General features: G+C 42.7%; 2 protein-coding genes across 3 annotated transcripts in view; one reads left to right on the plus strand and one right to left on the minus strand.

Annotated features, from left to right (window-relative positions):
• Nucleotides 1-4,374, plus strand: part of NAPB (NSF attachment protein beta) — a 49,659-nt gene extending 45,285 nt beyond the window's left edge. For both annotated transcript variants that reach the window (XM_090051816.1, XM_090051826.1), the window contains one exon: nucleotides 455-4,374. In XM_090051816.1, the coding sequence (XP_089907942.1) occupies nucleotides 455-559 (105 nt within the window). In that variant the 3' untranslated portion in view covers nucleotides 560-4,374. The remainder of the gene's footprint in view (nucleotides 1-454) is intronic.
• A 994-nt stretch (nucleotides 4,375-5,368) lies between these two features.
• Nucleotides 5,369-21,782, minus strand: GZF1 (GDNF inducible zinc finger protein 1). Its single transcript, XM_090051869.1, has 6 exons — nucleotides 21,625-21,782; nucleotides 15,425-16,791; nucleotides 13,061-13,155; nucleotides 10,280-10,447; nucleotides 9,327-9,484; nucleotides 5,369-8,630 (listed from the first exon to the last, which is right to left on the minus strand). Exons 1-6 carry the CDS (start codon nucleotides 21,637-21,639, stop codon nucleotides 8,274-8,276), a joined length of 2,160 nt encoding a protein of 719 aa, XP_089907995.1. The 5' UTR covers nucleotides 21,640-21,782; the 3' UTR covers nucleotides 5,369-8,273.
• Between the last annotated feature and the right edge of the window lie 1,597 nt (nucleotides 21,783-23,379).

Here is a 23,379-nt window from a genome sequence, read left to right on the forward strand (position 1 = left end):
ATTATACTCGAGGCAGTTCTCTGTAACTTCTGTGAATTGAACAGCCCCCCCCGCCCCCAACCCAACTAATGTTACAATGCATATATCCTAGCAGAAGGGGCTGTGCAGTGGGAACAGGGGATTGGCTAAGCAAGGACTGAGCTTGAGCCTATACTTACTTGCTTATCTCCTTACAGTTTTTGGGGCATCCTTCAAAGGTTTTAGTGATCCTGGTTGAGAATCACTGGCTTAAGGAAATGAAATCACAGAAAAGTTGGGCTGGAAGTAATGTAGTCTAGGCAAGATCAGCCCTGACCAAACCATCCCAGTCAAGTGACACTCTTACCAAATTATATGTAAATTTTAAGAGCCATAGGTTTTTTGTGTTTAAGTTAATTTAAATGCAGCGTACCAATCTTGTTGTTCACATTGCAGTTTGCTTTATAATAACCAGCATTAAACTTCCTTCCATCAGGTCAAGGAATTTGACTCCATTTCTCGCTTGGACCAGTGGCTAACCACCATGTTGCTCCGCATCAAAAAGTCCATTCAAGGCGAAGGGGAAGGAGACTTGAAGTGACTTGTCTGTGATATTTTGTGGCATGCAGCCTAACTCTTAAATCTGTGTTTGTGTTACAGCCAGGGACCATTAAGGGATACTTGATACTATGTCTAGCTTAACTTTGTCGCTTATGAACCAATGACTTGTGTGGTGTTTAGTATCCTGCTGTCTGTCTGGATGACATGGATGGGGAAAGAAATGATACTTTAGGTGTTGCTGATGGATCCTTACACTGTGAAATCAATAAAGGTTTGTGAAACTGTTAGATGGATGAAAGAAACACGGCAGAAATCTTTATTTTTGCTAGCTGATGAGCCAAGTCTACATTTTAAATCTCTTCTGCCATTACTCTACAAGCTCGTGATCTCCAGGCCCTTTGATCCAGGTGTGTAAGTATCTGTTCTTCCCATGACATACAGTACATGCAAGTTTCTGAATTAATGCTGCTGTTAATGTTTTATGTTTTTAATGGACTTCACTCAGATATGTTTAGAATTTTGTTTTTAAAATGGTAACGCTATTTTGATGGTGCTAGTGAAAAGCTTGTGACCTTTTATATACAGTATGCATGTGTGTATGTACTCTACAGATACATGTGTGCATGTATAAATACAGAATACATAATGACATTAGGTCTGAAACGCTGATCATTCTTCAGAGGGGAGGGATGACCACTTCTAATAGTTTATTATCCCTCTACAAACTTATTAAATAGGACCTAGTCAATCATGTATTTTATATTTAAGAACTATATATAAAATGTAAGTTTCTTCTGTATTTTCTTGAAGAGATTTTTTCCCCTTTATTTTGTGGTGCATCCCATCCCTCCTACCCTGAGATGACTTTACCCAATAATATATTTTTCTAACTTTTTTTTTTTTTACATAAGCTCTTGCTGTCATCTTTACTGGAGGTGTTTTTCGTGTGTGTGCCAGGACACGTTTCACTATTGTGCTATTGGCTGAGCTAGCTCAGTGTTGTGTGTGTGAAATCACTGCATTAGACACAGTACTAGATAAGAGAACCCTTCTTAGCATGGCTGGACCATAGCTTGATCAGGCTTTGCTTTCACATTATATTGAAATGAAGAAAACACTGAAGTGATTTTTTTTTTTTTTTTTAAATTACATGCAAACTCTGTTTTTCCTTTGGGCAAGCCTTAGTTTCAGTGCAGCTAATTAGACAAGCAACCTATATTTAATATAAATGAAAGTGTGACCATATACAGTTTCTTAGTGTGGTATGGCTTATTTCTCTACTGTAAGAGTAAGTTGTGGAAATGATTTTGTGTATCATCAATGTTGCGTATACAAGTAAAGGCTACTAGCTGTACTTACGTAAATGCCACTCGAGTCACTTGACCTTTTAAACTGTCCATCCTTATAAAGTAGGAAAACACTAGTATCCCATAGCTGACAGTTTTTTTTATACTGCTACTGGGATTGGCCTAAGTTGGATCTTACGTTTTTTGTGTTGTGTAAGAAGGAATGCTGCAGGTATGCATGGACCTACCAGGTTCCTAACAGAGCAGCTGCTGGCTTTCATTTTTCTGTGTTGTCTGTGCTACCAATTTTCCAAGACAAAATGGGTCTGAATGACTGTGTTGCTTGAAGCAAAATATAATGGCGTGTTCTAAGAACCTGGAGACACTGCAGAACTATCATTTGTTTACAGAAAAATTCCTGGAGACCAAATGAAGAATTCCAGGAAAGAAAAAACACAAAAATGTTTTAATAATCCATCTCCAGGGCTTTTAATTTGCATCCCCTTTTTACTTTTGTATTTTTTACACAACTAACTCAACCTGGGAAGGGCTTCTGTTCTGCCCTTAGCTCTGTGTTGTGCGAAATGCAGCTTACTCTGCAGTTTGACTGAGATGACACGATTTTACTCAGTTTGAACGAGATCGCTTTCTGCTCCCAGTAGAATTTACAACTTTTCTTACTTGCCAGGTGAACAGGATGTAAATGCACAGTGAAGAAACAGGAGAAAGGAAGGAGCTTGTCCCAGATGAGCAACTTGGTTCATGTTGGAGGTGTTGGAGAAAGCTGTGTAACATGCAAAACCAGCTTTTGTTTACAGTAATTAGCTGCTGCAGGGATGGCTTGAGACTTGTACACAGTGGCTCAAGCAGCTGCCCTGTATATGGGGCGGACAGCAGTACAGGGGAAGCTGTTGTGGAACAAATGAGGCTCTTTAAACACAGACATGCCATTGATTTATTTGGGAGGAAGATGGATGATTTGGGATCTCCCATCCCTTTTGTAATAGATAATCTCCTTGAGCAATGCTGGAGTCAGCCTGTACTCCTCTGCTGTCTCAAGTTAGCCAGGGAGAACAGATTCTTCCCTTTACCCCTGTATCAGCTGTTAGTCAGAACTGGACTTGGCTCTCTCATTTGGATTTTGAAGCCCCTTCAGTTGGATGCATGTTACTCATCTCAGTTTGGTTCAGTTGGACTACACCTTTTGCTTCCTACTATCGAGTCATTCTTGAACCTGCCACTTTCTGTTAAACTTGCTTGTTAATGAAAGGTTGATTTGTAGATGTGCCATATGACTGACCTGGAGGGGAAAGACAGCCACCTGCACAAGCATTTGTATACAGATGTTTTCTTCTACTGTCCCCTTAGGAAAACCATTTCTTTGGAGAGAAAAGTGCACTCCCATGTTCCTTGCACAAAGGCACAGAGAAGAAAGAACCTAGCTTGGGATGTTCATAGCACAAAGCAGTTCCTGGGATTCTGGCAAAGTGTCTCATTTTAGAATGAGATGGAGCTTCTCTGTCTGGTCATGCTAGGAGCACAGGCTGTCCTTTGCAGTAACTGCCAGCCACAGAGGGTGCTAGGGATAAGGGAAGTGTAACGAATCAGATGCACTGATAAAAGTAGATGTTAGCCCACTGGCCTATTTCCTCGTGCAGTTACTGCTCATGTGCAAGCTCCTGATAGCTGTTGTCTTCATGTGATGCTATTGTAAAATGCATGTTGCACATCACTATATATGGCTCTTCCATACTATATGGGCAAAAGAGAAGGATCTCTATTACACAGGTGGCAAAAAACCTTTTTTTGTTCTCGTCTTACTAATTGAAACGTCCCCCTCTAGCAGAGATAATCCAAGGAGGATACACATAGCTCCTCTTTGCACAGTAACATAGCCTTTGGTTAAAAATCACTAGCCTAGAATGAGAGCAAGCTGTGTTTTGTAGAACAAGTACAGGCATTAAATTTCTAAACTTAAGGATTTATAAGGAAAGATATTTTTGATTATGTGAAGTGATGGCTCTTGTCATGCCCACAATTTTGTGATATTTAAATAAAATTTTGCATGGATATTAGATTCTGACTAGCAAGGGAATGTAGATGTTGTACAGAGCTTCTGTTTTTGAGGTGTGTGTTTGTTTTTTTAAATGTCATCTTGTTTACACTTTACCTTTTTGGTGGTTTAGTAGGTTTTTTCCCTCCAGGACCTAAAACCAGTATTTTTGCACAGTTGTGACAAGATGCATCACTGACTGACAGCGTACTGAAACAGCAGATGCACTAGGTTGTATAATCTTATCAATGTGCTCTCAAATTGTACTGTCTGACTGCAAACCTTGGTTTGTCTAATAGACTCCAGCATGTTACCCAATGTAATCCATGTTGTAAATTTGTGATACAGCTGTTTTAAAACAAACTGGAGCCAAGCTGCCAGGCTGGTGTGTTCTTTTTCTGTTTTGTTTTCTTTTCAGGTCAAGCATCTGTATTGATCAATAATGAAACGGTCTTAGCAAGAACAGAACGTGCGTGTGTGTGTGAATCTGTACAGTAATAAAGTGAAATTTATGAATAGTAGCTCTGAGCATTCTTTCCTGTTAAACAGCTCCATTTGATAAGCATGTACTTCACAGGCAACTGCTGAAGCTACACTGGCTATCTTAGCATTTAAAAAAAATCCTGAAATCATGTTTTGGTTAGACAACAGGTTTCAAATGCTGTGATAGCTGAAGAGCCACATACATGCAACACATACTGAATGTCACTGGCACCTAGTACAGTGATGCACAAGCAATTGCAGGGGACTTTGAGTTTTTTTGTCCTCTAGTAGAATGAGTGGCTTAAATGATACTTTAAGAGTTGAGAGCTGGGAAAGCCCAAGCCTGCCCTTATTTCCTCCCTCTTCCTGCAACACCCTTCAAAGGATCTTGTGGTGACATCCTGATCTAACTAGTCCCTCATCATTCAGTTACAGCTTCATCTGCTTCTTAGCAACCCTCCAGCTGGTCGTCTCTTTTCCTGTTTCTGTCAAGTACTGGGCTGAGACCAAATGGACTTACCGTCATGTGAGCTGGTGCTGTAGCAGGCTCACTGAATATTATATAGTCTGAGAACCCACAAAACTGTTTCTTGACTTGGACGGCGGGGTCTAAAGGAAACAGTGCTGTCCCTCCTAATTGCAGTCTATCAACTCCAACATCTCTTTTCAGGCATATGCAAAAGAAGTTCTGTTCAATGGAGCACCACCACTTGCAAAAGGGAAGGGGGTGATGAATGAGATTTTACAGTTGGGATTCTTGTAAGGCATCAGAATGAGGAAGACATAGTGGCTGGCATATTGTATTTTGTTCACACCTGGTCTTACACATTATCTGCTGTGATTTCAGTTGACATGAATTGGAACCTCTAAGTATTATTTCATTGACACTATTTAAGTTTGGCATGTGAGGAAGTGGCAGTTTTGCTATGAAAGATCTCATAAGCTTATCTTCTAAACATCTAAAGAAGTTCATTACATTTAACATGCATGTTAACCTGAACACAAAGAGTCTGGTACCGACAGCAAGTCGTTTATGGAAAGGGCAATAATAGTTTAATAAGAACAGCTTATACAGGTAACTCACTTCCATATATTCAGAATACAAAAGCTTCCCTGTCTACAAGTGCTAATGCTGAGAATTTAAATATATCTATAAACATTTTACACTGATCATTAGGAATCATGAACGTCAAAAGGAACATGTGAATAAATATTTCAAATATAACCTCTTAGTAAGAGAAACAATTCACACACAGAAAAACAGTTGCAACACAAAAGGGCAGATTTTCCGCTAGTGTAAACTGGTAGAGTTGTGTGGGTTTGACCCTGAACTGGAACAAGTAACCTAAACAAGGGCAATTTGTGGAATTGTTCTCCGTTAACTTCACAGATGCTTGCTTACTAAAAGTGCAAGCTGTACTGATATTGACTGCCTTATATTCCCAGTGTTTCCTAGCACAGAACTCTTCCAGGTAGTTCTAGGTTCAAAAAATAACCCAAGATGATGCTGGTAACTGTGCCTGAGTACTCTGGGCTAATTCTGCTCTACTCCCTCTGCTCAGTTAATCATGGTAATTCCTTATCAAAGTTCCACTTGTTTTGTAACAAAAAGTAACAAGCTGAGCCGTGTAGGGCGAACACACATCTTAATTTTCAGTTTACTTAGAAAGTGCTTAGGATGGAAGAAACGGTTCTTCAGAAATATCCCTGTTGTGTCCCCTTTGCTATCTGTACAATATTATTCCTCTCACTGCAAAACAAGGAGTAAAAACAGTGACTACTAATAAATGACCAGGCAGTGTACAGTGGGTTTCTTTTCTCTTTTGTAGCGAGAGGAATGGAGAAAGGGCTGTTCTAGGGAATGGGCCTGCATGTTCCCTGTAATTCCCAGTTCTGAGAAATGGCATCTACTTAACCGAGTGTCACATAAGGATTATTCTTGGGATAATACGCTTTGGAGCAAACACTTGAGCCCAGATTTCTAAAGGATTCGGAGACCCTGACTGTCACTGAAGAGGTCTAAATACCTTTAAAACCATCTAACTCTTAATCACCTCCTTTTATGTAAAAAGGCACGTTGTCAAGATAAACCCATTATATATTTCCACTGCAGGTACTCTACCCCCTTTAACAAGGAAAATGCATGGACATGAAGTCATCATTAATGCAGTTTTTGGCACTTACCTCAGCTGTTAGTTTCACAGTCTTGTTTTTTTAGGCACCTGCCCAAACCTGCACTATTTCTAACACTGAATTATAGAAAAGCTTCACTGAAGTTATCATGGAGTTGCTTATTCACAAGTTTTCTAAATCTTTCAGATACTGGAATGAGAAGCCTTGCCTGTATTCTCACTCCTGAGCCTCACTGGGCACCTCTACACAAGACAGTACATCACTGTAGCATTGGTGGGCATGAACCGTGAGTCCTGATGCTACTGCACAGTAGCTTTGGAAGTGACCCATGTGGCATTGGGACTGTGCAGTCATTTAAGCAAGTACTAAATGACTGCACAGGCCAGTGCACCTGTAGACATGCCCACTGTTTTGCATATACCATGCACAGATGCCTCTTGCAAATGGATCTTTCCCTGCCCTATTAAGTCAGTGGAAATCTGCTGTATCAGATCCAATTGCAAGATGAAGGTGCATGAGTTTAAGAATTACATCTTTTTTTTTTTTCCTTCCAGCTCCTGCAGTGGCTTTCAAATCTAAATCCTGTAACTTAAGGCCTGATTTATACTATAAAATTGTAGCAGGACACCTAAGGGAGAAGAGAAAACACACCCATCACTGATGACTATGACAGCAACCCCCTGGGTAGACATTAACTTAGTGACAAGAGCTCTTTTGGAGGTGGCTGAGTGCGGGGAGAATGGTTTAATCAACAAGAGGATTTTTGCTGCTACAGCCAGTGCCTCTACTAGGCTTTGTACAGCTCCTATAGCAAAACAAACACACAGTAGCCCTGAGAGCCTTCCATGAGGTAGTTTTGCTGAAGGGAGTTTAGTTTCTTATGCAAAAGCTTCAAGTTCTGAAGGAGTAAAGCTTTTCTTTACATTAGAGCAATTAATAGGCCAAAAATATTAAACCTGCTGGATTAAGCCTGTTGGATCAAAAACTCTGACATATATTACTGGAGGTCAGAAACAGAAGGCCACAAGCTATTTCAAGACATTGTAATCTATTTTGCAACACCAAATCCCACAGCCTGAACTTTCCACATTTTTGCTATTGCAAAAATGATACCCCTTGGAATGCAACTCTGCTTTTCCGGATTTGCTCCTACTGCTCCAATCTTTGGCAAAGGCAGAGAGGAAAATTAATTTCAGGAACTGGTTTTAGCCATTTTAAGTGAGACTGAATTCCATTAACTATCAGGCCCAGAGACGTAAAAGCATTGTTGTTTACCCACATTGTGGAATCAAGCCAGTGGGAAGCCGAATCAAACCTATGCCCTTTCTATTTCCTAAGGAACTGCTCCTAGCATATCCATACCAAGGGGTGAATGGGTTCAACATACCTTTGCAGAAAAGGGTAAGTAAAGGACCTTGGATGGATACATTTCCAGAGATTAAATGGATAGAATAAATGAGGATTTGCCATGACATCAGAGATCAGTGGATTTCAAAACTGCCATACTAATGTGATGGAGGAGCAAGGGAGGGGGCAGTTCCCCATACCCAACTGGTAGTTATTATTCTACCCTATTCTTTGGGAAAAGAAGCTACAGCCAGACTACGCAAATTGGAAATAATGACTTCATAGTCACAAAGGAGATCTGCAATTCAAGAAATCATGGGGATGCCATTCACAGCCAGTCCCTCTTCCTAATAAGGAGAATTAGCCTGACCTAATTCTATCAAAGGGTTATGGGCAGAGTCAAAGATTATGAAAGAATTATAGTCCAGGTTGGATACGTGAACAATACCAACTTATTCCATATTTACCAGAGCATGAAGCTGTGGCTGAATAGAGTCAGTCTGTGTATGCAGAACCGTAAACTCACTTAAAGTGGTAGCTATGAGGGCTTCTTGGGGTCCCACAGTCCCATCAGACTTATAGTCTGTCCCCATGGTACAGCCATTGTCGTGCAGTGCAGTCATACTCCCTGGGACAACAGTCAAGTGCTGGTAGTGGCCATTTTCAGCAATAGAGAGCAGCTTCTCTGTGATTTTGGGTGACATGTCATACTCTCCATCGGGAAGTTCTGCCTTGTGCCCTTCGTTGTTCTTAGATGCTCCTTCAACAATAACCAGGAAAGACTTCCAAGGTGTATTTTTATCATGTATCTAGAAACGATACACAAAGCAGTGTCATCAGTAGGTGTCTGAAATGACTGTAATGTTTTTATCTAGATCACCTCTGAGCCGAGGATCTCAAACTTAAACTCTGTGCAATTGTTTGAGAATATGCTTCAGCAGTGCAAAAGGAGAAGTGACTTGCTATAGCCTCTTGGCTATCATGAGGCAATGCAGTAACCAGTGTTGACTTCTAGAGCAGGATCCAGCCCAAAAGTATGCCAGTGCATACTCAGAGGAAGCCAGCGCTGGTACCAACTAAGCCCAAAGCTGCTATAGCTGCACTAGGGCCAGGAAGATCATTGGAGCACCCTAATCAGCTCCTTGATTGGGGTTGCTTCTCCCAAGTCGTCATGTATAAAAACTTGGCCAAGCCAAACACCTGGCCCAATGAGGGAAATGGAGGTCTCCAGGTCACAGGGCAAGTTAGAAATAAACCTCTCTTCTCCTGTTATTACCTGCATAAACTGCTGTCCATGCTGAAATTAATTTGTCTGTAAATCTAGCACAGCTCTGAATCTAAACTAGACAAGGAAATGTTTTGAGGTATTTTAATACCAATGTAACAGGGAAAGGGCTCCCAGTGGTCAAAACCAGCAGAAAGGAGATGGGTCCCTTTCCTAGAATTGATGCCCTGTACACACACGTGTCTGAAACCAGAACTGTGAGGACAACATAGCTCCTTACTGAGGTGTGCCGCCGGAGGGTGGATTTGTCGGTAAATGTTCTCCCACATGCGTTGCACATGAAGGGTTTCTCACCGGTGTGTATTCGATGATGACGCTGCAGTGCATTGAGCTGTGTGAACTGCTTACCACACTGATCGCAGCAATAGGGACGTTCACCTGAAATTGGAGTGGAACTTTAGAATGACACCTTGTCTGAGCAGCTCTTGCTGCAGCCTCTAAGAAGCCCAAATGCTCCACTTGTTTGACTAGGCAAGTACAGGCACCTTCACTAAACATTCAAATACATTCTCAGGAACATCATATTTGTGTAATTCTATACTGGAGCCAAAATCAACAGACTGTATCTAGCATTTAAGGGCTAAATCCTCAGCTGGCATAAACTGATGCAACTCTTGAGTCAACAGACCATCTTACATTAACTAAACTCCTGGCCTAAATTAGTCGTCATATTTACAAGTATAAATATTTATATGAGCAGGAACTCCAGGATTTAGCCCATCCATTTGCTTTTGTAATCTGCTTTGGTATATGTAAATATCATTCAGCAGAACAATAGTCCTTTATTTCCTGTGACATAGCAAAACAGAGGGAAAGACAGTAGGACAGCCAAGGGAGAAAGTGGGCTTGGAAGATATAAAAACTGATGCAACGTGGCAAAGCAGATGCAGAGAATTGGTATTTTAGCTTCAGCATCATTAGTGAGACCAGCACAACTCTGGGAAGTACTTCATAGCTACTGCTGCAATTTAACCAGCAAGAAACAGACACTTTTGGAGGGCCAGGTAGGAAGAACGGAGTGAATGAAATATCGCTGCATCAGTCAACAGCTAAGAATTTCATATAGAGGTGGTACTACTAGGCTCAGAAGCAGCAGAGTCTAAGTTAAGCAAATCTAAAATTTATGTCTATTAGGTCACAGTACTTTGCCTTCCAAAGAAGCATCTTTCCTACCTGTGTGAACTTTAATATGCTGGTAAAGTGAATTTCTCTGTGCAAATGTCCTGAAGCAAACTTCACATTTAAACGGCTTGGAACCTGTATGTATTCTGTTATGATGTTTCAAGTACTCCTTAGAGGCAAAGCTCTTTCCACATGTTTCACACATAAAAGGCCTTTCCCCTACAGTAAGGATCAATTGGTGAATGAGAAAACAAAAGCACATAAAATGTTGGTAAAGACATCACATGCAAACACCCTGAGCAAAACAAATAAGCACACAGCAGTTTTAATGGCTTTAACTCCCTGGGATAAAGGTACAGAATACACCCATCTGAGGACCTATACAAGGCAGTCTCCTAAGGACACCAACAGGTACGTGTATGAAGTAAACAAAAGCTCAAAGTCAACAGTTGGCAGGGACTTCCCTTTTACTTCAGTGGGCCTTGGCTCATGCCCCTGATCACTTATATTAGAAGGTAACTTCCATTAAGAAGCTGATTTTTGACAGTTGCTTCATGAAGGATTTGCTTTATCTTCATGTTCTCTCTCCAGAGACATTTTTGGGTGTGTTTAAGGCAGAAGCGTCTGAGACCCCGCAGATGGGGAGACCTGAGAAACTTTGATTAGGAAAGCAGAAGGAAAACAAAACCTTCACAAGCAACAATTTCAAGGTGCTATGATTAGAGATCCTGGTTTTCCCTGACGGAATCAGCAATTTTTTTTTTTTTTTTAAATGATAAAACCCCCAAAATACATGATAGAAATAAAAGGCCCCTCACTCCCCTCCAGCCCTGCTGGTGACCCTTCACTCTGCCCCTTAACACCCCTCATGCTGGTGCCCCTCTGTTCTCACTGCCCTCCAGCCCTGCCAGATTGCGCCCCCAGCTATCCACAGTCTCCTGCCCAAGGCAGCAGCTGCTGTGGCAGAGCCCTGCTCCCCCCTGCTTGCTGTTGGTTTGGCCGGAGGGAGGGAGGCTCCCCACCATTGCAGGCATTCCCAGGGGCCAAAGGGGACCTGTGGTCCCCAGATCTGTGCATGCAGTGGGGGCGAGTTGCCCGCTGTGGCCTCCACAGCCTGGTGGATGTGACCTGGCACTGCAGGGAATAGCATGGCTGTATGGGGAAGCTCACTGGCACTGTGAGCTCCACGCTGCCCTGGCAAGGCGCCCCCTGTGCACGTAGCAGCAGCAGACACTGCGGCATGGGATTGTGTACCTCAGTGCTGCCACACGGGCAGGATGCATTGTCAGGGCAGTGCAGAGCTCGCAGTGGCATACAACTTTCCTATGCAGCCATACTATTCCCTGCAGTGCTGGGTCACATCTATTGGGCTGTGGAGGCGCCAGGAGAGGGAGCCCATGCTCACCCCATACACAGATCTGGGAGGCATGGGTTACCCCCTGCCTCCTGGGAGTGTGTGCAGTGGTGGGGAGCTGGCTCTGCCCCCTAGACAAGCTGCTCACGGCCCCATCCCGCTCCCTGCCAGGGCCCTGCAGCTGCGCATTACAGCCCTGGGCCCCAAGCCCCAAGCCCCCCTGGCTGGGCAGCAGCTCCAACTTCAGCCCCTCCCTCCATTGGCTTCAATCCCCCCCACCCCCTCACCTTACTTACAGGAGCTGCTCTCCAGGCTGCCTAGCAGCCATGTGCACATGGTGCCCCCCGCCTGACTGCCATCCTCTCAGCTCCCTGCAGGCTGGAACCCTGCCAGCTTGCAGGGAGCTCTCTGCAAAACTGAGAAATCCACAGGTTTTGCTGTTAAAATGAGAAATCCATGTTTTCCTCAAGTAAAGGGGGAAATCTGTTTTTCCTGTTTTCCCATGGGAAACAGAAAGCCCAGATCCTTGGTTATGATTCAACTCAATTTACACTGTAGGCATACAAAATGGTGGGGACTTATTTGTAATCTTGTTTGCATACTGTAACGAGCCAGCAACGTTTCTTAAGCTAACTGCTGCATCTCGGCCAGAAGAGAGTGTATTATTTTCTCTTTAAAATTAAACTAAAGTATAGCTGAGGGACTAATTGAATTTTCAAAGCAACCTTTTTGGAAGGCGATTATCCAAAGTCTACTGAAACCACTGGGAAACTCCCCAGCCCTTCAAGGGGCAACGCTCCCACTTAGCCATGGCCTGCCATGCACATGGGCAGAACGCTCCACATCCACAGTGAAACAAGTGGCAGATTGCAGGAGCATGTAATGAACCTAATGATTGAGCCAGTTGTAAACAGATGACAAAGTCATGTGTTTGACTCAGAGGCACTGGAGTTTCCTTTTTAAATTAATGAACATATTTAGACACCAATTATTAGAAATCTCTCTAAGAATTTTACAGAAGAGGCTACAGTTTTCTTCAATGTTTTACACAAGAGTACACATATGGGGCAGAAAGTTTTGGAGTTGTTAGGGTGGTGTTTGGAAGAAAAGTGCAACTGATACAGGGCATGCAATCAAAATACATCTGTACTTCAGAAAGAGCCAGTATCTGCTCAGTATCCAGATGGTAGTCATTATTATACAGCTGCTATTTCATTGGAGTCTAATGTTTAGAATTGCCCAAAGGAAAATCATAATTAAACAATTAATTATTTTCTTGTATGTTTCTCTAAGCCCAGCAACTAGCTTGGCAAAAAACTACTGCTCACAAAATGATGTGCTGTTCCCCCTCCCCTCCACCACTTCCCCCTCTATTTTAATGTGACAGACATATTATACTAGTAAAAACATTTAGCTTCTAATAAAGAAGCAGTTTTGTACCAGATCTCCTTTTATACATGGACAAAAGAAACTCTTACCCGTGTGACATCTTTTATGATATATAAGCATGTGATTCTGTGTGAATCTGGCACCACACTCATCACAGACAAATGGTTTTTCACCAGTATGGATTCTGAAATGAGAAAATGCCATTGAGCTAAAAGGTACATGTTTCTCCTCTGGGGGGGGGGGGGAAGGGGAGGGACAGGGAGGTATAGTGCAAGGCTTCACAATTATCATCTGAAAACTGACTGTAACATTTGGCATCATGGGGGTTTTAGAGTCTGTTTCTCCAAGATGCCCTAGATCAAAGGCCCAGTGCTGTATTGTGAGCTGCACAAAGGCAGTACTGTTCCTGGTTGCATCATGCTAACTCTGGTTGTATAAGGACCAGGAATTTTTGGAATCTTAAAAAACAAACAAACCCCAGAATAAGAAAACCCACCTTCTACAAACAGGGCAAAGAAGGAAAAAACAGGATATATAACCATAAAAAAAAATGCAACTGACTGTTCCAACTCCATCTGGGATTTGAAAGGCCATAAGTCATCTTTATGGCTGATATAATCAGTAAAATGTTCTCCACTAGAACTTGGCTATAACAACCTTTTATAAATGACATACAAGCCAAAACACAGCCTGACTCCCTCTCCTCTGGCTATTTTGGCTTTGTTGGGCTGGAGGGACACTATGAAGTGGCTGTACATCAAACCCAGGACACATAGAAAGCAAAATTAGAAGATGCCATCTTTTACAGTCATTTTCCTGCTTAGTGTCCCAATCCTGCATGAGCTCTACAAAAGGAGTGGGTCCTTTTTCCACATAGAGCAGCTTGCAGGATCAGAGTCTAACTTCACTTTGGTTGTCTCTGCTTTTAATTTCTAGCCTACACAAACTTCGCTCTTAACTTATGTGACTCCTTTTGAATTGCTTTGTAGGAACAGAGATGACAGCAGATCAGTTTTTGCAATGATGTTGGGGGGGAGGTTATACGTAAAATTACATATGAAAACATTAGATACAATCTATTTGGGACTATTTTGGTAGGCGTGACCTGACAATGCTGAACACCTTCACAATGCTTAAATAAATACAGCTACCTAGCTTATTGCATATTCATACTGGTACACGAGAGGGGAGGAATTTCATCTTCAATCCCTTCTGTGCATGACTTCCAAAGACTGGTCACTATGGTTTAGAAAGAGACACTGTTAAGTGAGAAAAATTCCACACCTGGGTTGGTGATACCATTTATGGTTCACTGCTGCAAATGTGTACTTACTACCATGAGCAAGCTCAGTGACTTCAAAGGGACTATAAGGCTAAAAAGCACCCTGTTTATAACACAGTAAAGATGTAATAAATTCTACATGCCTTGGAGGAAGTAATGGTTTAGGAGCATGATGACAGTACTGAATTTTACTTCCGGCTCTGAAAGTGACACTTTGGAATATATATTTCCCTATTTCAGGTTCCTCATGTTTACCTACTTCACAGCGATGCTCCAAGGGTTGGTTAGGAGTTAGTCCTACAAGGCCTTGGGCTTCTGGCCTACAGAGCACTTACACATGCGCTTAAGTTAAAGCATGAATCTCTCATTCACTTTAAAGCAAAGCACATCCACTGCAGGACTGGCAAAAAGTAAATCCCAGCACCTTATTAGATCAAGCCCTCATTGAGCCAAGTTATGCCCTCCCAAACCTGAAACTCATGTGAACTTCAAAGATCCCATGTGTGAAGAGCAGTAACTCTGGTACAGTGCTGCCAGCGAGGTCTGAAGATGAGAAGTGCTGTAGCCATATTAGCACCACAGATCTCCCCACTCCTGCCATCTCTTTACTTTCTGTGCTTCACTCACCTTGCTGGGACAGTAACATCCAACTGGTCTGTTACTACTCATTTTCACTTGCTGAATTTCGGTGCTTACCACCTTAGTATTGGATTCAACACATCACCGGGGACATTACATTTTTAAAAGATTTCTGTTCCTACTACACAATAATTTTCCTCTTAATATTAGGGATGCTCAAATTAGCACAGAACAAATAAGGCCCCATTCCTACAAGTAGTTTCAGAACGTGGGTAGCTTTTCTCTTGTGAACAAGTCCCATGGATTGCAATGGGATGCCTCACATGAGTAAAGTTACACAGGCACTTGCACACTGACAGGATTGGAGCTGAAGCCCAAGTTTGATTTGAAAAAAAATGACAGTATTCCCTTCCACTGGAAAGACAAAGGAAAAACCACCTACAAAAAAAGAAAAGAAAAGAAAAGGGGAACACTGAAACTTCCCAGTCAGTCTCCTTGTTAATCCCCTTTTTACTTGAGGGCTCAAGATGTTTTCCAGGGGATTTTGCTTTTTCCACCCGAATCTAACAAGGCCAATTAAGTCTGTTCATACCTCATGTGTGTTTTAAGTGCAGAAGGCTGAGAAAATTTAGCCTCACACTCTGTGCACCCATAAGGTTTGTCGCCTGTGTGCGTCCTTTCATGAAGCCTCAAGGCAGTTTTGGAGCTCAAACCCTTTCCACACTGTTGGCACTGATGACGCTCCCCACCACCCTCATGAACCTGAAGAATGTGCCTCTTGACGTCCTTCTTCCTCTTGAACTTCTTACCGCAGAATTCACAAGGGAAGTGGCGCTCGCTGCTGTGGACGTGGCGTTGGTGACTTTTTAAATTGCACCGGTTGGCAAAGGTCTGGTTGCAGGTTTCACACCGGTAAATTATTTCAGCTGCAATGCCATGACTGTGCTTGATGTGCTTGAGAAAGCTTTTCTCATATAAGAACTCCTTCTTGCACGTGCTGCACTTGAAGTTGTCACCTCGTTTCTTCTTCTCCTCTTCAGATTTGTTAAGGTTTTCTTCAGATTCAAAATTGCCAACATACTCTTCATTTTCAGGCTTCACAGTGTTCTCCACTTGCTCCTCTTCCTTCTCCACTTCAAACATGGCTTGGTCGTTTGGGAACTTGTTCTCTTCTGCAGCGACCTCCGCATTTGTTTGTTGTTCTCGCAGTCGCCTTGTGTATTTCTTCTTGGGGATTTCCACAAATACCTTTCTCCCAGCTAGCCTCCCACTGGCCCTTCTGATTTTAGCATATGGTGGCTTAATGGCTTCTTTTTTTTTGTCTACCTTCTCCTTCGATTTAACAGCTGGCAGCTCAGGAGACATTCCATTGCTGGGCATTTCTGCTAGGGATTCTGGAGGACCAGGAAGAAAGTTTGCATGGTCAATTTCTGCTACAATATTTGCTTTGGACTCATAGGAGATGGTTGGCTGGGAACCGCCCTCCTCCTCAGAGTTCTGAGTTTCAGAGAAATTTTGCAACTCCAACAACACTGATTCAAGCATTTGTTTCTTTAGCTGAAAACAGGTTTCAGAGAGGTCCAAGCACTTCAGCTTTTCAGCTATTTCCAACATCCGTTGCACTCGGTCTTCTTCCACTTCTACCTTGGCAGTATAAACAAATTCGAGAAAGGAAGCAAAATCAGCTACCTGGACCTCATTCAAGAACACATTTGTCCTTGGGCCATCCATGCTCTTCTCATTAAGAAACACCTCCTTGAAAAACTTACTTGTTGCTGCCAGCACAGCTTTGTGAGCAACAAACTCTCCCCGGATACCTTGATACTCCACACTAACCGTCACATCACACAGGTGGCCCAGAAGACGCAGCTGATGCATTTCATTTAGCAGGTTGATTGGTGAAGACTTAGATTCAAGTAAAACAGCATTACTTTCCATCTTTCTTCTTTCTGCAAAGAGCTATTAGCAACATCACATGTTAGTGGTCTGTCACGGTGATATAACTCAAGTGATCAAATTAAAAACTAAGGGCCAAAATTCAAACATCTAAAAATCAGGTCCACATTTTCAAGACTGTCCCATTTCTACTTAGGCACTTGTGGTCATTTTCTAAGAGGTAGTCTTGCAAATCTGGCAAGAAACATGGAATAGATCAGTGGTTTTCAACCTGGTCCATGGACCTCTGGGGGTCCAATGTCTAAGAGAGGTACAAAAGATGACTAATATCAACCAAAAGTATGTGAATACCCACACTTACAATTCAAAGGGGTCTGCAAACAAAAAAAAAAGGTTGAAAACCACTGGATTAGATTGTCTCTCAAAAATGGTTCACCATAAACATACATTTTAAAATATATTAACAAACACCCATAAGGATTTTTTTAAAAGTTAGTTTGAAGTCTACACCATAATTTAAGTTTAGTCAAATGAGGTTCTAAGAGGTAATAAGAAGGCTCTAAAAATGCTGTCATTTATACACAAAGAACCAAGATTCCCTTTTTCTTAAGAAAAACAATTACTAAGCACACATTTACAAGGCTAAATAAAATACTTTCATACAACAGTCTTCTGAGGTAAAGAGATAATATGAATTCTCAGTACACAAAAGGTTACAAGACTGTGTAACTATAAAACTAATGGGTCCCTTCCCAGATGGATAGACTATAGTTTCTCCAAAGTGGTTCCTCTGCTGTTATCACAAGATGCCAATAGCCTCACACTTTTTAGGAGATCGTTCTCAACACCTACAGATGCTGTTCTGGTTATATCAAGACTTTCATTGAATGTTTTGAGCTGCCAATAGATTTTCAGACATTCTTCTTTTGGACTGAAATTTTCCATATTTGACCTCAGCCCAAGAGTTACTCGTTTAAAGCAGGTGGAGGAGACCTGAACAAAATAACTTTCAGACTTTTTAAATTTAACAGTTCCTAAAGTGTCCATAGTATCTAAACTGCCCATTTGGAAATTTTCAATTTAAATCAATCCTTTCCTTTGAAAAAGATCATTTGTCTCTTGTACATGCAAATGCGTAAAAAAAAAAACCAGGTTCCATAAGCTTCTAAGTCTTCCTACACAACACACACTTTCAATTTCTGGGTTTTTTGTTTTTTTGTTTTTTTAACTGCACAGGCAAAAGTATGAATATTCAAGATACTGTTACATTATTGAAGTTTTGTAAGTGAATTGTTGCAAAGATAAGGAAACGTTAATAAGGAGAATGTCAATTCTGTTGTAACACCTACATATTTCCTTTGTCTCATCTCTTTCTTAGTGTTTGCCATAACATTGATACGGATTCAAGTTGGCCAAAAGCTGGGTTTCCCCATCACAGATCATATTAATCTGTTAGCATAAGTATACTCACTGAAATGTTCACCCAACATATTTCGGATATTGAGCATTTCATTTTCCAATGAAAACTAAAGGTGTCTATAAAAAGCTGGCCGATGAATGAAAGGAGGAGAGCTTAGAGACCAACTGGTTCAGAAAGCCATGGACTTTCATAGGCAATAGCCTACTTCCCTAGATGCTATGAATAGTTTTCAGAAAGAAATAGTTTTAAACAGAAAGGAAAAGAACAAGAGAAAAGGATATACCACTGAAAAAGGCAACCTGGACTAGTGCTCATCTACAGAGTTATTTTAGACGTCAACTGCTTATCCCAATTATCTAATCCACCTGCTTTTAGCAACTGTTACCGCTTCTTATCCTGAATGGTTTTTTTCGGAGAGTTGCCATGGGGCAAAGGATGTCTGTATCTGACTGTAGTTTCCCTGCAAATAAAATGACTTTTCCTGGAACAAATACAGTGTCTATTGGTAACCTAAGGCACGGGTTGTCAACTGGGGGTACTTGGAAAGGCCATAGGAGGTGCAGGCAGGAGGGGATGAAGCGCTGCCAACCACCACCCTGCACTGCTGCCCCCTAGAAGCAGGGCTGGGGGCAAGGGCCACCCCCCTGGCCAGACACCTGGGGGGGCGGGGCAGGGCGCCTTGGAGAAAGCTTGCACATGATGGTTGTTGCCATTGTCACCACCCACCACCCTGTGCTGCTGCCACTCTACATCCAGCCGCCCCCCACCCCCCGCCAACTCCCCCAGTGTCCAGCTGTCAGGGGTACACTTATTAAAAAAAGGTTAAAAGCTCCTAGTCAAGGTGTCACTCAGCCCTATCTTTTGCACAGCTAACCACCTCCCTCTAGACAGCAGACGTTTCTGGGGGAAGATTGCATTTTGTCAAAACTGTGATTTTCCAGTAACAACACTTCTAACAGAATATTTTTAAAAGCTCCAATTCTTATGTTGCAAGTAGCATCCACTCCTTGTTCCTGTCAGTCAGGCTACTGGGCCAGATGGACTTGGTATGACTCAGTACAATACTTACGTAGATAAAAAGATAAAAAATGAACAAGAATAGTCTGCTTAACTATTAGTAAGTATAATAATGCCTTGAGGGCCATCTTGTACTGTGCAACATGCCAAAGTTTAGAGGCAGAGAGTTCCTGCCCTGAAGAACTTACAGCATGTGTAAACAAGACAGCCAAAAGATGGGAGTGGCAATGGGCAGAGACAGGCAGAGGGACTTGCTTAAGCTCTCACTACACTAGGAAGAGAATCTCTAACTGATACCTCCTGCAGTGCCTTTACGCTAGGTATGTATTACCCCCAAAACAAAGCTTTCCCATCTTCTAGTTTTTGAACTTCTAGATCCATAACCTCCACATTACAAGAAGTTTAAAAAAAAAAACATCATTCCTTTATAAAGAACATCCAAAGGACTCCATTAAGGTTTTGCAAACACAGCTAAGACGAAAGTCAGTGAGAGCCTGACCGCTCTATTCTTTTCTTCTTTGTGCTAACGTCAAAGTATTTGAATATCTCAAAGCAACATGTACCATTACAAACCAAGAGACCAAGGCAGCATTTCCTGAATGCCCAGAATTCCTGCTTTCATCAGGAACAGTTTATGAACAAGGATTAAAAAGCTGGACTCCTTCTCTCCAGGTTACCCCCTTCTCTAAGCACGAAGGATGGAATTTGGTTGGGTAAACATTATTTCCATTTCTGTGAATTTATTTCACACATCTCTTTCTGCTCATTTCAGACTTCATGTTTTGGAGGCAAATTAAGCAAAGAGCCATTAGAAAAAAGTGCTTTTTGTTACTACTGGCACGGTTTAGATGTTAACCTGCTCTGTAGAAATGTAAACCTTCAACCATGTTTTATAATATGTAAATACGGTATTATTTAAGAAAATAAATGGTTAATTATTATTTGAACAAATTGAAATGGTTTAAACAATTAATTACACTTGCATGCAAGACCTTCTGCATCAAACCTACATTTATCCACTAGAGCTAGAGAACGCCGTAACTCTAAACAACATGGTCCCTATTAGTTTCAGGAGCCAGTCACAAGACAACCACTTCATGCATCAGTCTGTTACAGCAGAATTGCTAAACATTTATGCTCGACCCTTCCTAGCAGAAGAACTGTAGCTCTAAAAACAACTCTTAAGGTGCAATGCACGCTCATTCTTGTAATGCTGCTCTTCCACCATTTTGAAATATGTTCAAAGAAAAATAATAATGTGGCTTGTAAAATAGGGTATGTACTGCAACAAGAGGATTTTATCTCCAATGGAAAACTTAAGGATGCTCAATCTGGGCTAGCAGCATCCTATGCTTCAAGCACAGATCTAGTACCAACAGAAACCTTCGTACATATTTTTCTTCCGTAGAGGAGGTTGAGGGTCCCAGCAGACTCTATGGGCATTTCTACATGTGCTGGTTGGGGGGGCTTTAATTAGAGAGGCTCCGAGAGCCGCTCTAATTGAAGTGCCCGAAGCGTCCCCGTGCTGAACAATACAGGTAGGAGTGCTTTAACTAAAGCTTGTCAAATGAAATTTAAAGTGTCCCTGCCACCATTTTTCAGAGCAGGGATACTGATACATGTGACATGGGAGGCTGCAAGAGTGTAGTAACTACCACACTCCAGCATGTATACAGGTGCCCTATAAACTGCTCAGCAGTCTTTGAGTGACGTGGAACAGCTTGTAGGATTGGGGTCAAAGCCAGTGATAGGCGACATCTCTATCTAGTACCCACATTGCAGCATTACCTGGTCACATCCCAGGCTGAGGGGCCACCCCAGAAGTGATGCTGACCTGCAGCAGGTGCAGAACCATTCAGAACAGGTCTAACCCCAAACCACTCAGTGCCGCAGTGGCAAATACTGTGGGCACGCAAATGTGACACAACGTTAAACTGAAGACAACCTCCCAGTAATCAGATTCTGGATGCGAAAAATGTATAGATTTATTGTTATTTTCTGAGTCTAGTTTTGGTTGAGGGCTGTCTTAAATTCCTTGTTATTTTCTATGGCTAGAGTCTAATTTTGGGGGGGGGTGTCTTAAATTCACCCCTCCCCCCGCTGCCATGTGGGAAGCAGCAGTGAGGGCCGGGTGGGGCACAGCACTCCCATTGACTGACCCCTGCCTTGTGCCACTGGCCCCCCTGGCGCCTGCATACCCCACAGTGGCCCAGAGGTGCTCGCATACCCTGGTGCCTGCCTCCCCCCACCCTACCCTGTGCTTGCTCTGGCTGAGGGCACGGGACACCCCCCACTCCCCCAAACCTAAAACAAGGGGCTCCCGCAAATGCTAAACTCGTCATATACTCGAGTAAATACGATACCCCGCGCTGCCACGGCACCCAGCCCCTCCCCGCTCAGGCGGTGCCCGAGTTCTACCGTATTTCCTCCCCCCGCCGCACGCCACTCTCCGCGCTCACCAGGCAGCGCCGCATCCGCCCGCGGGGGCCGGGCCGTTGCGCACAAGCTCCGCGCGGCTGCCGGAAGCGCTGGCCACTCGCGAGCACAACTCCCCCCGCCAGTTCCGTCGAGAGAGGGCTCGCGGATCCCTACGTCGCCGCATCCGACGCACAACGACGGCCCACGCCGGCACACGGATGTGACGTACTCAGCCTGGCAGCCGGGCGGAAGCGATTTCTACCCGCTAGCAGGCAGCGGGTTTCCCCGTCCCGTTGGTTCGTTGTTGCGCAACGCGTTCCCAGATGCGGAAGAAGGGCGGGCTTTGTTCCGCGCCCAATAGAAAAGGCGAGAATCTCAACCATGCCGCCAGTCGGTGAGTACCACAAAGCGGTATGGGAGGGGGGGGAACATCACGAGAGTTGACTACAGCCCTGCTGCGCATGCGCGCCAGGCGGCAGGAGTTCGGTAGCTTTGCCCAGGGTTCTGTAACTTAGCGGCGCTGCAGTGACTTAGTCTGAAGTGAGGGAGGGGCAGGGTTGCCCCTTGGAGGCTGAGTGCCTCAGAGGCCCAGTGTACCGTAATTATCGTATTTGTACACCTGGCAATATTTTTTGTACGATAATTTCAAACCTTGTGGGATGCACGATCAATAACAGTAAGTGTTCAAAACGTACGCATTTTCAAAATAAAAATTTCAAAATAAGAGTGTTCAAAATGCAGATACCAATAATAGTAAAAGTGTTCAAAATGGATGTATTGTTTAAAATGTAAGGGCCTGAAAGCTTGCTAAGAAGAATTTTTCAAGCTATTTGAGTTGGTCTAAGAAAAGATACCAGATTTACCCAAAGAACCTTGTCTGCAAAATGTTGCGATTGTTTTTGAGGTAGCTCATTGATGCAGCACATACAAAACCCAAGTCCCTCTCAGAGACCCATCACCAACGTTTGAGTTTGCTGTCAGTACTCTTAAGACGGCTAGCCTCAAAATAAAGAAATGCTTCAGTTTTTATGACCCGGTTCTCATTTGTTCACTTCCAGCGAGCAATATAAAGTAAGCCAGCAAAAGACTTATTTGCATATTTTTTTCAGTGTGGGATAGGTTTTCAGCAAATAGGATAATTTTGAGCTTCCAATATGATAATTTCATATTTAAGACCTGTCAATGCTGTAGAGGCACAGGCTGTGGCAAGCTGCAGGTTGCTGGGCTTGCAGGGAAGGATGGGGTGCCCCTCTCTGTTAGGGTAGCTTGTCACATTTATGTTATAATTGCACCTGCTTGAGTGGTGAATTATAGTATTTCTTTTCTTTTATACTTAGCCTTATTTTACCATCGTTTAAGTTTTGTATAGCCTTAGTATTTGGATTTTTTATTTTGCTATTTTTTATTTTATTATCAACTGACCTTGAGTTGTTCTTGCAGGCACCTTATACCCTCTTGCAGGCAGCTTATGGCCTTCAGTTTTCCTGACATAGGGTTTCTTTACTTTCCTATCACTGGTGAGAAGTTTTTCTAATGTAACATAGTAATAGCCTTGTTACCAGCTCAAATTAACTGAAATTGGCACTAACCGGCTGAATCAGAGGGATGAAATGATTGGGCATGTTAATGAAAGGTGATAAGAGAAAACCAATGGACAATGCACAGGTTGGGACACCAGAAAAAGACAGCTCAAATTAAGTGGTGTGCTTGTGATGGGTCTGTTGAACAAAAGAATATGCTGATAGGATAAAATATGGACAGCATTCTGACTCCAGGAAAATCAATCCAGAACCAGA

The sequence above is a fragment of the Crocodylus siamensis genome, chromosome 1 (assembly GCF_052110815.1).
Source record: "Crocodylus siamensis isolate JL-2025a chromosome 1, ASM5211081v1, whole genome shotgun sequence".
In the NCBI taxonomy this organism is placed as follows: domain Eukaryota; kingdom Metazoa; phylum Chordata; order Crocodylia; family Crocodylidae; genus Crocodylus; species Crocodylus siamensis.

Excerpts from the sequence above, each read along its gene's own strand:
- GZF1 (XM_090051869.1), bottom strand. Across the intron at positions 10,448-13,060 it reads TCATAAAAGATGTCACACGG|GGGAAAGGCCTTTTATGTGT; the intron begins GTAAGAGTTTCT and ends TCCTTACTGTAG. Across the intron at positions 9,485-10,279 it reads GCATATTAAAGTTCACACAG|GTGAACGTCCCTATTGCTGC; the intron begins GTAGGAAAGATG and ends CTCCAATTTCAG.